Source organism: Buceros rhinoceros, unplaced genomic scaffold, assembly GCF_000710305.1.
Source record: "Buceros rhinoceros silvestris isolate BGI_N320 unplaced genomic scaffold, ASM71030v1 scaffold13752, whole genome shotgun sequence".
Taxonomy (NCBI): domain Eukaryota; kingdom Metazoa; phylum Chordata; class Aves; order Bucerotiformes; family Bucerotidae; genus Buceros; species Buceros rhinoceros.
This window is the reverse complement of record NW_010400202.1, coordinates 15,643-29,535: the sequence shown is the minus strand read 5'-3', so window position 1 is coordinate 29,535 and position 13,893 is coordinate 15,643. Positions and strand designations below refer to the sequence as shown.

Sequence of the window (13,893 nt, the reverse complement as noted above, 5' to 3'; positions counted from 1 at the left end):
GGGAAATCTGCTGGAAACAAGTCTGGGGGTGCACGGTGGTACAGCCTGGCAGGCAAACAGCCCGTGTGTGCCAGTCGCTCCGCTGCAACTGCCAGCACACAGGTTTGTACCTGCCACGCACAGGTGGTCCCTCGCGGCGAAACACCCTGGAGTTATTTTTCACTGGCTTCTCCACTACCACTTCTCCCCAAGCTCCGCCTTCCCCACGCCGTGCTCCTCTACCTGAGACCCCCAAATTAGCACGCAGAGCTTCCCACGGTCCTCACCCGAACTCTCAACCGGACATACCGGCCTTCTCAGCTACATGGGGCATGGCGAAACGCGCAGCAGAGCAGGCAGGAGACCCTCAAGCCCCGGTCTCTGAAGCACAAATGTGTGGCCAAATACATGCTGAGACATTACAGCCATGCAGATGAGATGAGTCAAGATCATTCCTGAGTCTGAAAGCAGACAAACAAACGCCCGGGGGTGGTTTGTAGGTAGAGCACCAGGCTGTGGTTGTCTCCTCTTGCACGAGGTCACACATGGGCAGACCACCTCTGCAGGTCTGGGAATTCGTGATGGGCATTTTGCAGGAATTTTTAAAAATATTCGCCATTGTTTCACAGTAGGGAAAAGAAAACTGACAAACTGTGAATGTTTCCCACAAGGTGGGTGCTTGGATCAGCTCTAGATGTCTCTGGGGGGAGGTGGTGGGGAGGGGATATAGGTCATGTGACACTGCTCCCTCCCCTACCCCGGGAGTGCGGGAGGCTGTAGAAGGGAGATGTGCAGGGACTGAGGCTCCTCATGACAACACACGTACAGGATGTGGATGGTGGCTTCAGCGAGACATCGGGATGTTTCTTCATGAAAAGCTGAGATGCCTCCAGCCCTCAAGCCCCCTTCATCATCACCAAGGCAAAGCATAGCACCACATGATCCTTCCTGAAGGGTCACCCAGAGCAGTTTGCTGGCTCCAAGGTCTCCTCTTTCTCCCTGAGCAAAGCAATTTGCAGCCTTAGGGTGGAGCAGAGCAGGAAACCAGCACGGCTCAGAGATAACGGGGCACCTTTAACCATCACACATCAAATGCACTTCACTGTGCCATGATGCATCACTGGGAGAGGTGTCTGAGCCCGGAAGCTGCCACAGGAGAGATCCTTTTTTTTTCATCCTGTTTTTACTGCTTGAAATAAGAGTAGGTCTCCCAAGCTCGAATAACGACTTCCACTGTGACAGTGTGCGTTTGCTGCTGTGGGACAAAACTTCCCACAAAGTGTAACCGCTGCCTTCAGCTCTTTTCTCAGACCAGTTTCTGTTTTTCCAGCGGTCTCCAGCACAACAGGATCCATGAAATCAGAGCAGACACCTTTGTGCAGCTGGCGGCCCTGCGCTCCATGTAAGTGTTGTCCGACAGGGGGAATGACTGAGGTTTTTGCTGGGGAAGGGGAGCCGTCAGCACCCAGCCAGCCTGAGGCAGAGTTTCCTAACTCCACACCCTCAGCCTCTGCGGAAAGCTTTGCTGTCGAGTCCCCCTTCCACTTCCCCTTGCTAAAGAACAGGGCACAAACCTTCCCTCTGCCTTCTGGGGACCCTTCTGCTGGGTGAAGGGTTGGACTCGGTGATCTGCAAGGTCGCTTCCAACCAGAGCAGTTCTGTGACTCGCTCCTGCATGCAGACACCCCTGGTAAAAAAACTTATTACCTGAGCCCTTGCTGCCCACACACCACCATATGCTCCAACCACACACGTGTCGCACAGCTCACATCACAGACACCTCCTCCCAGCTGCCCGGGCAGACACAGGCTCGTAGCGGCGATTTACCACAGTGTGTATGAGCTCTAGCTCTCCTTTCCCCACGCATGCTGGTCCTGGGCCGTACATGCCTGGAACACCCTCCTTGGCATGGGACTGTCTCCCCACAAGTCAAAAACACGGTAGATGTCTGAAGTGCACAGGAGGCGCACATATCACACACGCGTGGTGACCTTCAGCAGACAGCCCACACCCACGCATGGCACCTTGAAGAAGCTGGGGAGGCTCCGCAGGGCATGATGCTCCCCGGACATGTGGGAAGAGCCCTCCAAGCGCTGATGATCTTTATTTGCAATTAAGAAGTGAACCAAACTGCGTAAAAGCTTTTTCCCATGGTGCAGGGCTTTGAGTGTCATTTAACAGGCCAGCATTCCCAAAGCTCTTCTGAGCGTCACATACACCATGTTTACAACCGCACGGAACACTCCTGAATCTTTCACATGTAACGCTACAGACCAGCAGGCAAACACAAGCATGCTGCTGCCATGACAGAGTCACACTGATGCACAGCAGAGCCTGCAAGCTCTGGCAGTCACCTTTGGGCACGTTCTGGGTTCCTGTGGGCAGGCTTCATCTCATCCAACTCCAGCCTTCTGCAGCGTGACACATACGTCTGGGCAGGCACCTCCAGCTGCCTTTGGAGTGGAGGAGATGAAGGTACATGTGGGAGGTTGCTTGTGTAGTCAGCCTTAGGAGAAGAAACTCTTCCTGATCTGCTGGTGTCCTTCTGCTGGTGACAGAGGGAGTTGAGCTCTCCAGCTTGGCTGGAAGCAGAGTTTCTCAAGGAGCCTCAGTGAACCCAATCCAACTGTACATGACAGGAGACACTCTAAGATGACCCTGGTTTGCCTTCCACATCACCCCTGATCCTATCTATCTGCTCTTGCCTGGGCACACAGCACTGTGACCACCTCAGGGACACACTGGCACTGAGGCATAACCTGTCTACTGCTCTGAGGTCCAGCATGTTAGCACAAAATCTCCAAATTTACAGAAACAAAGCCAGAAAGGAACCTGTCCCCTCGGTCTCAGTGGAGGAGCTCCTGTAAAGCAAACTCTTGTGCCCTCTGGTACAAACCATCTATACGCAGACCCAAACAGGTTTGTCTCCAGGGAGCTGCAAGAGACAGAACTTGCTGCCGACTGGGGGGCTGCAGATCCCACGTGTGTTCACATCGATCCCCTTGGCCAGGCCGGTGTCAGCAGCTTCACCGCCCTGCTCTGCTCCCCCCTTACTGGCATGTCCTTGTCTTGCAGAGACCTCAGCTGGAATGACATCCAGTTTATTCACCCCGAAGCCTTTGTGACCCTGCGCTCTCTCACCAAGCTGTAAGTTGAAGAGATATTTCCTCCACAGTGGGCCATGGGCAGCAGGGACCTGAGGAGCTCAGAGTAGCTCCCGGGACACCGGAACAGCTGGCATTTAGATGCCAGCAGGCTGCAGTGCTGAGGCGCAGGTCTCAGCGCTCACACGGGCAGAGCAAATCCCAATGTTTCCTACCAATATTAAAGGGATGACAACAGTGCAGAAGGGGCCATCTTCAAATGCTCTCACCCTGAACACTTAAACCTCCACTTCCTGCTGCTTTCAGACCCACCTTAGATGCCTTTAGGAAAGGCATCAGCATGATAGACCATTTCAGCAAGAGTCCCTGCAGACCATCTCTGCTGGCTCTGGAGGGTCCCCAATCCTCAGCCCCCTCACTATGACTGCTGGGTATTTTATGGGCTTGCAGCTGCAGTCATACCTGACCTATTACAGGGGAAGCAGTGGCAGAGGAGATGTGTGGGGCAGATATGAGCACAGGGCGGTATATACCACCCAGGGCTTTTAGCATGGGTATTAACCCTTGGCCCTCATTTTCCACAGGGACTGCAGTATCAATACCTTTATCTCCAAAGGATCCTGGTCCCTATGGAGCACCCAGCCCCATTTCAGCGTCACATCTGAGGGAGCAATCAAGGCAGGAGCATGGCTCTCCAAGCCTCTGCTTGGCTGAGATACCACTAGCAGCAAAACCCTGACCGTGGTCTCCCTCTCTGCTTTCCCTCCATCAGGGACTTGACTGATAACCGGCTGGTCACGCTGCCTCTGGATGGTTTGGGTGGACTGACCCATCTGAAGCTCCAAGGCAACCCAGCTCTCTCTAAACCCTTCACCAAGGAGAGCTTCCCCAAAATGAGGTACTGGTGGTGTTGGCTCTTCCACTTCTGGCACTCAGCACAGCCTGTATTTGCTTATAGCAATCAGCCTCCTGCTTCTCTTGTTTATCTCACGCTTTCCTCCATCCTCTCAGGCCAATAGGTTGAGGAAGCTTCATCTGCTGCTAACACGCCTCATCTTTTAAAGCCTTCCACGGGAGAGTGGCGATGCACTGCCGGGCCCGCCGCCCCCACCCCAAACACACACACGCAGAAGTGGAAAGCGTGGAGCGGGCCCAGCTCAGGGCTCCTCTCAATGGAAAACATTCCCAGAAGCCAGTGCTAGCTAATGACATCCAGCTTTCCTTCAGTAAACTCTGTTTGTGTGGCCGTGTCCTGTCTGCTACGGATTAATGAGGAGCCTGAAGGGGTCAAGCTGAGCAAGACGAGGCTGCAAAAGGCTCGGAGCACAGTGCCGCACTGCAGGCTCTGGCTCCTCTGACCCTCCCTTGGTGGTGGGTCTCCTCCACCTGCCCTCAGGCTGAGGGGCCCATGGTCTAGATGACTCAAATTCCCCTGAGGTGAAGCCATGTTTTGCTTGGGTCTCCGACGTAGTTCCTTGGAGCCAAGGATACATGATCTGATGCTCCCAGTCATCCAGAACAGGTTCCCAAGGCTGGAGCTTCTCAGATGTAGACACCCACTGCTGGGGTCACAGATCACTGCACCAACACTGGGCTTAACATCTCACGCTGGTGAAAATGTGGAGCTTACCCTGGTCTGCCTCAAGCAGTGGTGCCAGCAGGGCTTTCTCTTCTGGCTTTTTTGATTCACCATAGCTGGGATCTGCTGTATCAATGGCAGGGGATCGCAGAAGCTTCTGGAGGGCTTTCCACAGTCAAGATGGCTGTCCCTTGTGCAGAGTGGGTCAACTTCAGCGTTTCTAGGGGCATCCTTCTAAACTAATTCCTTTGGCATCTGTGGAGCTCGTTTGGAGTTGTACCAGAGAAACTGAGTCTGCAGGAGTGTTCCACTGAACCACGCCAGGCAATGGACCCATTAACATTTCCTCAGTGTCAGGGTATGGCCGTTAAGTAGTTTTATTCTTGGGGCCTATGTCTGGAGGAATCATCTGAGACAGCTCTTAGCCATCCCGGGAGGATCTGTACCTCCCGACCACCTTTCAATAATAGGGTTTAATTTGGAGCTTATAACAGGAAGCCAGCTTGTATACAGGGTTTCCATACCCTCCCGGGGCTCAAATGTTTGGGAACTTAAAACAAAAGCATATTTTTAGAATATAGAATTTCACCATATTTACTGATCTTGTCTGAAGACCTTAATTGTCTGGAAAACTTGAGGTTCCTCTGCCTTCATCAGCAGCCTTCCTGACTTCCAGCAAAGAAGCACGAGTTTGCTGTCTTTGAAGAAAGTGCAGCTGCTGACTGATAGCCTGGTATTTCATCCAGATGATGCTCAGCTGCTGTTTAATTAACCTTGTCATGTATGCGAGAACGAACACTAACAATTCTGCTTCCAAACAGAAATCAGACATATTAAAATAACACTCGAGAGACCTGAGATTTCCCTGCCTGAGCTGGCAGGGGTGAGCCAGGCTCATGGAATTGGAGTCAGGACGCACCTCTCCGGCCTCCAGCAACATGCAAAGGCCACCTTGCGTTTGCTCAAGATCTCAGGAAGCTTCTCGCCTTGAACAAAAGAAAGGATACACAGCAAAAAATGACCTTGGGGTAAAAAATGAACACTCCACATCCATATGGCATGAGAGCATGGGAAAGAGGGTCATTCTATAGGGAGAGCTGCAGAAACGTTTTAGGAATTACCCAGGAACTTCAGTGCAGTTTCCAAACCTGGTGTTTGACCACATCCTATTGACAGACGGTGTGTTAAGCACCACAAGTGGGGCAGGCAGTGCAGAGACCCCGTGAGGTGACTTGCGTTCACCCTCTGTCCAACAAGGAGCCCTTCATCAAAGCAAAGTCCTGCTCCAATGTAACCGTCACCTGATAGGCTGGCTTTGTCACATGCGGAAATTAAGCAAAAAGTCCAAAGCGATGGAGAGTTAGGTCATGGAGGTGACACACCTAAAAGTTCTTTCCCTCTCTGCAGGGTCCTCGAGGTACCTTACGCCTACCAGTGCTGTGCCTATGGAAGCTGCAGCAGCCTCTTCAAGATTTCCAACCAAGGGGAGACAGAAGACATGAGCCCCGAGGAGGAGGATCCCCACAAGAGGACCATGGAATTGTTTCCAGGTCATGCTGATAACCACTGTAAGTAAATGGGGCCAAATGGTGATCAGTTCATGGGCAGGTCCATGCTGGGAGCTAGGACGTGACCCTGCACTTGCAGGAGTCCTCCCACTGCCCGCCATGGAGTCACACCTGCCTCAGGGAGGGCAGCCTGGTCCTTCTTCAGCTCTGGTGGCCAGTTGCTGTGAACAGGCTTCAGTTGGTGTCGCTGCTTTGGAGAAAGGGCTAATTTGGCACATCCAAACTTTCACAATCTAACAGAAATGTCTGGCGGCCCTCACCAGCACGGACACGTTTGCTGGCTACAGAGGAGGATATTCACACTGCTGAGGTGGCTTCTGGGGACAGCTTCTGGGCTTGGTCGTTAGACTCCTGGGCAGTACGGAGCCTCTGGTCTGGTACAACATACAGAGGATGGATCGTAGGATTCATCTGAATAAGAGAATGAACTCAAGGAACTGGAATGTGCAGCTGGCTGGAGGTAGAGACCTGTGTCTGTGCTCCACAAACCCTGACGCTACTGCGAAGGTCAGGGTTAGGTACAAGCAAAAGGACACGTTTGGGAACACGAGGAGCTCCCCACAGGTGCCAGCCGAGGGAGGGCAGCAGCGGCTCCACGGTTACAGAGAGCAGCATTCAAGAGTCAATAGACCCTGTGCTCCAAAAGGCTCTTTGGCAGAGACCCCCGTGAAACACATCACACGAGGCCAGCAGAGAGGCGTGCACAGCACACCTGCACCCACAGACTCGCAGCACAAGAGCAGCTCCAGGACGAAAGCTGCTGTGATGCCTTTGCAAGGGAATCTCAGAAGAATGTGGAGAAAAACACGAGCCTCTTTGCTTCCTCTATAACTGCTGGAGGGTGGAAACAGCAGACCAGGACAGAGCTTGGACGCTGTGTTTGTTTATGTTTGTGTAAATAGAGGCCACATGCTCTTCCAAGGGTTGAAACTCCCTGTAGGCAAAGCCACATCGAGTGGTGTGCTGTAGGAGATGGGGCTGAGTCCCTGGGGAGCATGAGACTCGCCTGCTCCCGGGAGCACCATGCACCCAGCTGAAAAGTGGGGCTCTGCAGAACCTCCTCCTCAGCAGGCAGGGCTAGATCTGCAGACAGATCCTGACCCGGAGCAGTTGGGTTCTCTGTCACAGCAGTGATGGGTGGCAGGGTGACCCAGACAATCTTTGGCACAGCCAGCCAGCAAGTCACAAGCCCTGTGTCCCTGCTCCTGCCATCTGCCCTGCCCTGATCTTCCAAGGTAAAAAGTCCAGCCCGAGGCTGGCAAGTGTGCTTCCTACCAGCCCGGTGTGGCTCGTTGGTGGTTACACTGGGCAGGCAGAACAGAGGAGCCATACGGTGTGGTCGCCGCTGCAGGAATTTCTTCTCGGCTGGGTCAGTTTTTCCATCATTAGCACAGCCCGTACTTCAGGAGTCCTTGTCCGAATAGTCAGGGTGTTTGCCCAGCGGATTACAGCATCTGCAAAAAGACCTGGTTTGTGGCCACGGCCCGTAGTGCTGCTTACAGACCTGCTCGTGCTGGGCACCAAGGCGTTGGATGTCTCAAAGAACACTCTCCCCTGGCCCTGCCAGCAGACCAGTTCCTACCACGGGCTCCCAGGCCTCCAGGCCAGGCTCAGCCTCATGGATTATGTGTGTGCCCATGAGATATTAGGACCGGAGGGGGATGCTGACCAGTTCTAGGATGTCTCAGATGAGACTATTAACAGCTCATAAGGCTCATATTTTCAGACATTAAAGCACTGGGTTTGTCTTGAAATATCAAACCACAGAGGCACAAACGTGGGATGCCCAAGAATGTCCTTCCTTACTACATGCAGCTTTTGCAGATGACTCTCCTGCCCACTCAGTAACTCGTGGTCTGCTTAGACTACAAGGGGTTTGTGACATTGCTGTTTTACTTAATTAAGTGTTGCTTTATTTTTGTTCCCAGTGCTTCCTTTCTGACAGCCACCAGCGGTAGTTAGCTGCATTATATGAATCTTGTAACACTGCCTCATTAAAGAGGAAAAAAGCTCCCGAACATTCCTTCCATGCAAGAGATAAAGTGGTCTCATTAGGAGAAAACAGCCTGGGGGTCTGTCCCTGCAGTGTACAGCCAGGCTTGTCAGGATGCTTGGATGCTGTGGGAGGACTTGTGAGAGCAATGGGGCACATCTCCAGATAGCCATGTCCTCAGTAGTACTTCCACCAGGGGACTAAGGAGCCCGTTACAAACTAGTCGAAACAACCTCACAGCTGACTGGTGAAAGGCGACTTGTCCTAGGCAGCCACATAGGGGTCAGAAACAGCCCTGCTCCATCAGCCTGTCCCGCTCCCGCAGCCAGCACCCATCCTTCAGGCGCACCCAGCACCCAAACGACCATCTGACTCCAGCCACAGAGTTCATGTGGTGCCACAGACCCTGGGGCCATCCATCCTCCAAGGGACTGAGATGCCCAGGAATCCCCTGGACTCCACCCACATGTGTGCATTCACATCTGAGTAATGGCCACCCAAGGGAGGCCCAAAGGAGTGTGGTTAGCGCATGTCACTCTGTCGCCTTCTCACAACAGATATCTAAGGTCCCATTTCCAAAATTTTTGGAGCTCAGGATATGCCTCTTCGGATTATAATTGGCAGCGTTTGGCAGATACCCCCCCCCCCCGAGCCTATCCCGTGTGGCTGGGCAGGAGCCTGAAGATGGCTGGGTACGTCAACACAGGACACCCACCCAGCACCCACTCCATCTCGCTCCTGCTGCCATCCACTGCACCCACTGGGAAAGTGCAAGGACTACCCTTGCCATGGGGCACATCCACCACCTCCCCAGTACCCCCCTCCGGGACCACTGGTTTGAGGACAGAAACAGATGTATTGACTTACAGTCATGTGTTTGCAATAATGGAACAAGGCTGTAGAAAGTGAGAACACGCTGGTGTGGTTGTCCTTGACAGCAGGACACTGCTCTACCCCAGCACCTCTCTTAGCTTGCCTAACTAACTTCTGCAACCATCCAGCACACCCTGGAGGGTCCTCAGAGCCGCACTTTTCCTGCTTCTGCCATTCAAGAAGGCTACTCAAGCCCCCCAGAAACATCTGCCCAGGCCCCTTGCAGCCACCCATGCCCTAACTCTGAGGGATAAAGCAACTACCTGCAACCTTACATGGGGAGTGTCCTGGCAAAGGCAGACAATACCATAGGGGAAGAAGTGTCCAGCCCAGGGGGTTTTGTTCTACCCCTTCTCCAGCAATTCTCCTCCTCTTCCTCCCACTTCAGCATTGGCCCAGCAGCTGGGAACCATTTTCCTCAAAGAGGGCACCACTAGCTAAGTGGTTTTTTTCAGAAAGTGGAGGTGTCTTAGCAAAGTTCAGATAAATAAGGGCTCCCTCAAAACCAACCCGTCTGCCTCACTGGAGCACAACAGCCATCTTCTTCTCTCCACAGCTGCCAGGCTGGGAGAAGCGCTGGTTTCCAGCAGAAAGCGGTACGTTTTCTGCTTTGAATCCCGCCACGCTGGCCAAGGATTGCTTCGCAATTCACAGCAAGCTCAGCCATCCAGGCAAAACAAAACATCGCTCCTTCTCTTCATGCAAATGTTTAACCTGGGCTTGAAAGTGGCCTTTGTGCATTCCGGACCGTTGAAGAGAACAGGCATGGGGACAGGGATGGGGACAGGATGGGTAGCAGGGTGGCACAGGAAGTGAGAGTCTCTGCATTGATTTAAGTGTCGTGACTGCACATCCCAGCCTCCACAGTGGGGATGGAAAAGACGCTGCACATTTAGAAGACTATAAAATACAAGGAGGAAATACTTTTCCATCCCAGTGAGAGTGTTTTCGTGCCAGGCTCCGCAGCAGCAGTAATATTTCAACCCTTCTACAGAGAGATTTTAAAGACGGCATTTTTTTCCAAAGCTCACTGAAGACGAGAAAGCCACAAAGCTTGTCAGGAGGCACTAAAGATAGCACGTTATTTGTCATCAGTCTTTAATCCAATAATCCCAGTCGTATTTTCTAACACAGGCAGGGAGCAGACCTCGTGAGAGGCACCACTCCTAAACGGATTAGGCCACTAAATCCAGGTTACTCATATCCTCAACACCACTGAATCTCACTTTCCTGACCCGTGCTTGAGCTGCCAGGTGCACACTGAGCACCAGCATCAGCCCAGCAGAGTTCATCCCACAGCCACAGAGCAGATCCAGCTCCCTGGGTATTGGGTTGTGGCAAGCAAAAAAGCCACATCCTTTCCCTTTCCTCCCACCCACCGAAAACACTCCAGAGATCTCCACTGGGAGCAGAAGGCCATACTGGTGCCATGGGGGTGGGGATGGAGCAGTGGGACAGCAATTGTCCTCGCTGTGTCCGAGCGCAGTGAATCAGCAGTGGTTTGAGAAGACGAACAAGGAACAAAACAGAAAAGCATGTCTTGGGTTGGGTTAAGGGCATGTCATTCTCCTTGGTCATGACCTACACCTACAGGCCATCAAAACCACAGCTGGGACCTCAGCCCCATACTCTTCCAGCAGCTTCTCCTTCAGCCAGGGACGCCTGACCCTCAGAGAGCCCAGGCCTGGCTCAGGGTGTAGCTGCCAGCATAATGGAGATGCTGGCCCCGCAGGCCGGGCTCTGAGGGCAGCGCCGTCTGTTTGCAGGGACAGGCAAATCCAGGACTGGGAACCTCCGGGGTTAAAAACAGCCCCAGGAAATCACAGGACATAAAATAAAGCAATACGTCTTGGGCTGTCTTGTCTTTTTTGCGTCTGAGATGTTTGGTGGTGGTGGTGGTGGTGGTGGTCACTGACGAAGAATTTGTGCTGCAAGTAGAGGCTAACGGCTTTCTTTGAACAGAGTTCCAAAGCCCTCACTGATGAACGACCATTGGACAGGGCTGCCCGGAAAGCTCCCATTTAGAAGACACATTTGAAGGCTTTGTTTTCTGTAACCACATAGGCCAGAGTCTGTCTTTATTTCTAATAAAGCACGCTGGGAGGAGGGATCTGCAGTCACACAGCTCCGGGACCTGAGGCTCTTACACTCCCAAATGTTGGGAGTAACCTAAAAACAGAGGGGGTGGCCACATTGCAACCCGCCAATGCTTGCAAAGACCTTCACAGCAGTGACCGCAGGCAACAAACTGGACACCAGCAGCTACTTTGAATTTGTGGGCTGGGAACTGGTTGGGAAGGTCTGTGTTGATGACAGGCAGTGGGAAAAGCTTCTGGCCCGGCTAGCCCTGATGGCCCTGCTTGTTCTTCTCTGAGCACCGTTTCTCGTTGCTTTCTCCCCAGATGACCTAGATGCAGATGACCTCCAGCTGGACCTCGAGGAATCCAAGCTGCACCCCGCTATTCAGTGCACGCCAAGCCCCGGTGAGCAGCCAGGGAAACACCCTGAGCATAGATGGGATCCTCTGAGCTTCTCTAAACTCCCAGGACCCCATGACACTTCCTTCAGGGTCTCACAGATGTGCAGATCAGAAGCCTGAATGGTCGAGCTTTGGCCAAATTGGGACAAGTGAGGAGCTTCCTTGTCCCACTCAGGTGTAGCTGCCCTCCTATGAGGAGAGGACAAGGTCATGATATTCCTGACCAGGAATCCCAGGTAGCACCAGCTCCTGCATTCACCAACTTGTCCACAGTCAGACTGTGGCTCTCAAGAATCTCCTGTTTACTCTGTTGCAAGACTTAGACCTTCCTTTGTCCCAGCCAGCCCAGAATATTGCATGACAAGACCTTGTCCTTGATCTCCTGATCATGCCTGCAGCCCTGAAAACTGCAGGGGTGCTTTACTCAGTGTCCTGAGAAAGTGAGAAAGGAGAAGTGCTGAACTGCAACCACCTGCTTCCCCCACATCTCCATCAAAAACATGCCAGCAGGCACAGGCTGGCTGGGATGAGAGGGAACTGCCTTCTGATTTTGTCCCCATTCACCGCTCCACAGTGTCCTGCACAAGCACATCTGGAGGCTGTGGAGAAGCCTGGCCTGGCTCTCTCCAGGTGGCTGTGGGACACAGGCAGGGACGGAGTTTTCACCAGTTAACCCATGGAGTTTTGTGCAAACAAGACAAGAAGGAGCACCATTTTAGCAGAGGGCATGGCTGCTGCCTGGCACTGAGGGTCTGGCTCTCTGAGGAAAGCAGCCAAAGACCTCCACCCCTCTGAGCTGAACAAGATTCCTGTTTCCTCTGATTTCTTTTGCTCTCTATCACCTAAAACTCGGCCCATCCTGTTTCTGGTTTTGCTGAGCTCCCGCCCTGAGCCCCTCACTGTAACACCCGAATTCCTTCCAGAGGCAACTCCTGTCTCTCCCTCCTCTCTTATTCCTTTGGCAAACAGCATCTACCATGAGTTCCCTTTTCACCCCTCCATGACCTTCCCATACTCACTTCTCCACCTCCTCACGTGGGGGAACATCCTTCCACGTTCTCCTTGCCCAGGCCCCTCTGTCCCTTCCCTTCCACCGCAACTCCCTCCCTCTCTTGGTCCCCTCCTGCCATTTCTCCTCCTGCTCTAACACTCCATCTCTTCTTGGCCATCCCCTCCGTGCAGAGGTCATTCACCCAGAAACAATAAGACACCACTTAGCCAAGGTCTTGAGTGTAAGGGCAGAGGTCCAAGCAGGACTGCCATCTCTCACACGTCTCCACACCTCTAACACCTCCAAGATCCCTGTGGTTCATGAGAAGGAGCAGCTAAAGGCAGAGTGGCCCACATGCCAGGCTGGCAGCAGGAGTGATAGTGGGTCTGGAGTCCCACAGGAATGTGGGGTATTACGGTTATAAGTTCCTTTGGACAAAGCTCTAGCTGGAGCTCAGACTCTGCCCGTTGAACAGTGTAGGGTGGGTGGGTCATGACAGCAAAAAGACTTTGCCATGAATACAAAGTGTGGGACCTGACGTTTTGACCATTCAGGAGCTCTGGTAAGTTTTAGCTGTGTCTCACATTCTGCATACGACATGTCCCTGCCCTAGACGAGATCTGAGAGGATGCCTGAGGCACCTCCGTGTGGACAGTAGCGCCAGGGACAGAGCCAAGAGGCAGCTGCAGAAGAGGGCAGCCAATGTTGTATGCTGCTTCCCAGCCCTCAGCCTTCAAGGGGATGGGGAGCCTTCAGTGGGGCCAGGAGAGCCAGGAGGGACCTGGCCACTGCTCCAAGTAGCATCACCAGAGTCAAGCAGTATATTCTGGGTATAACGTCGGGGTTTATTCTCTTCCAGGTCCCTTCAAACCTTGTGATTACTTGTTTGAGAGTTGGATCATCCGCCTGGGAGTCTGGATCATCATTCTGGTCTCAGTGCTCTGCAACGGGCTGGTCATTCTGGTTGTTTTTGCCTCTCCCAGCTACCTCTCTCCAGTTAAGTTCATCATTGGCTCCATAGCTGGAGCCAACATGCTGACCGGCGTTTCCTGCAGCATGCTGGCTCTCGTTGACGCCCTGACCTACGGCCAGTTTGCCCAATACGGCGCCAGATGGGAGACCGGTGCAGGCTGCAGGGTGACGGGGTTCCTGGCAGTGTTTGCCTCCGAGGCTGCCATCTTTCTGCTGACGTTGGCTGCCGTGCAGTGCAGCATTTCAGTCTCCTGCGTGCGGGGCTATGGGAAGTCACCCTCCTTAGGCAAGGTCAAGGCTGCTGCCTTTTGCTGCCTGTTGCTGTCCTCTGTGGCTGGCGGTTCTCTCCCCCTTT

At 53.2% G+C, this 13,893-nt stretch overlaps 1 protein-coding gene across 1 annotated transcript in view; it reads left to right on the top strand.

Annotated features, from left to right (window-relative positions):
- LGR6 (leucine-rich repeat containing G protein-coupled receptor 6) overlaps positions 1-13,893 on the top strand; it is a gene marked incomplete at its 5' end in the record, with an annotated part of 88,922 nt that overhangs the window by 74,163 nt on the left and 866 nt on the right. The window contains 6 exons of the mRNA XM_010131767.1: positions 1,310-1,381; positions 3,055-3,126; positions 3,856-3,981; positions 6,070-6,230; positions 11,499-11,579; positions 13,426-13,833. Of these exons, the coding sequence (XP_010130069.1) occupies positions 1,310-1,381; positions 3,055-3,126; positions 3,856-3,981; positions 6,070-6,230; positions 11,499-11,579; positions 13,426-13,833 (920 nt within the window). The remainder of the gene's footprint in view (positions 1-1,309; positions 1,382-3,054; positions 3,127-3,855; positions 3,982-6,069; positions 6,231-11,498; positions 11,580-13,425; positions 13,834-13,893) is intronic.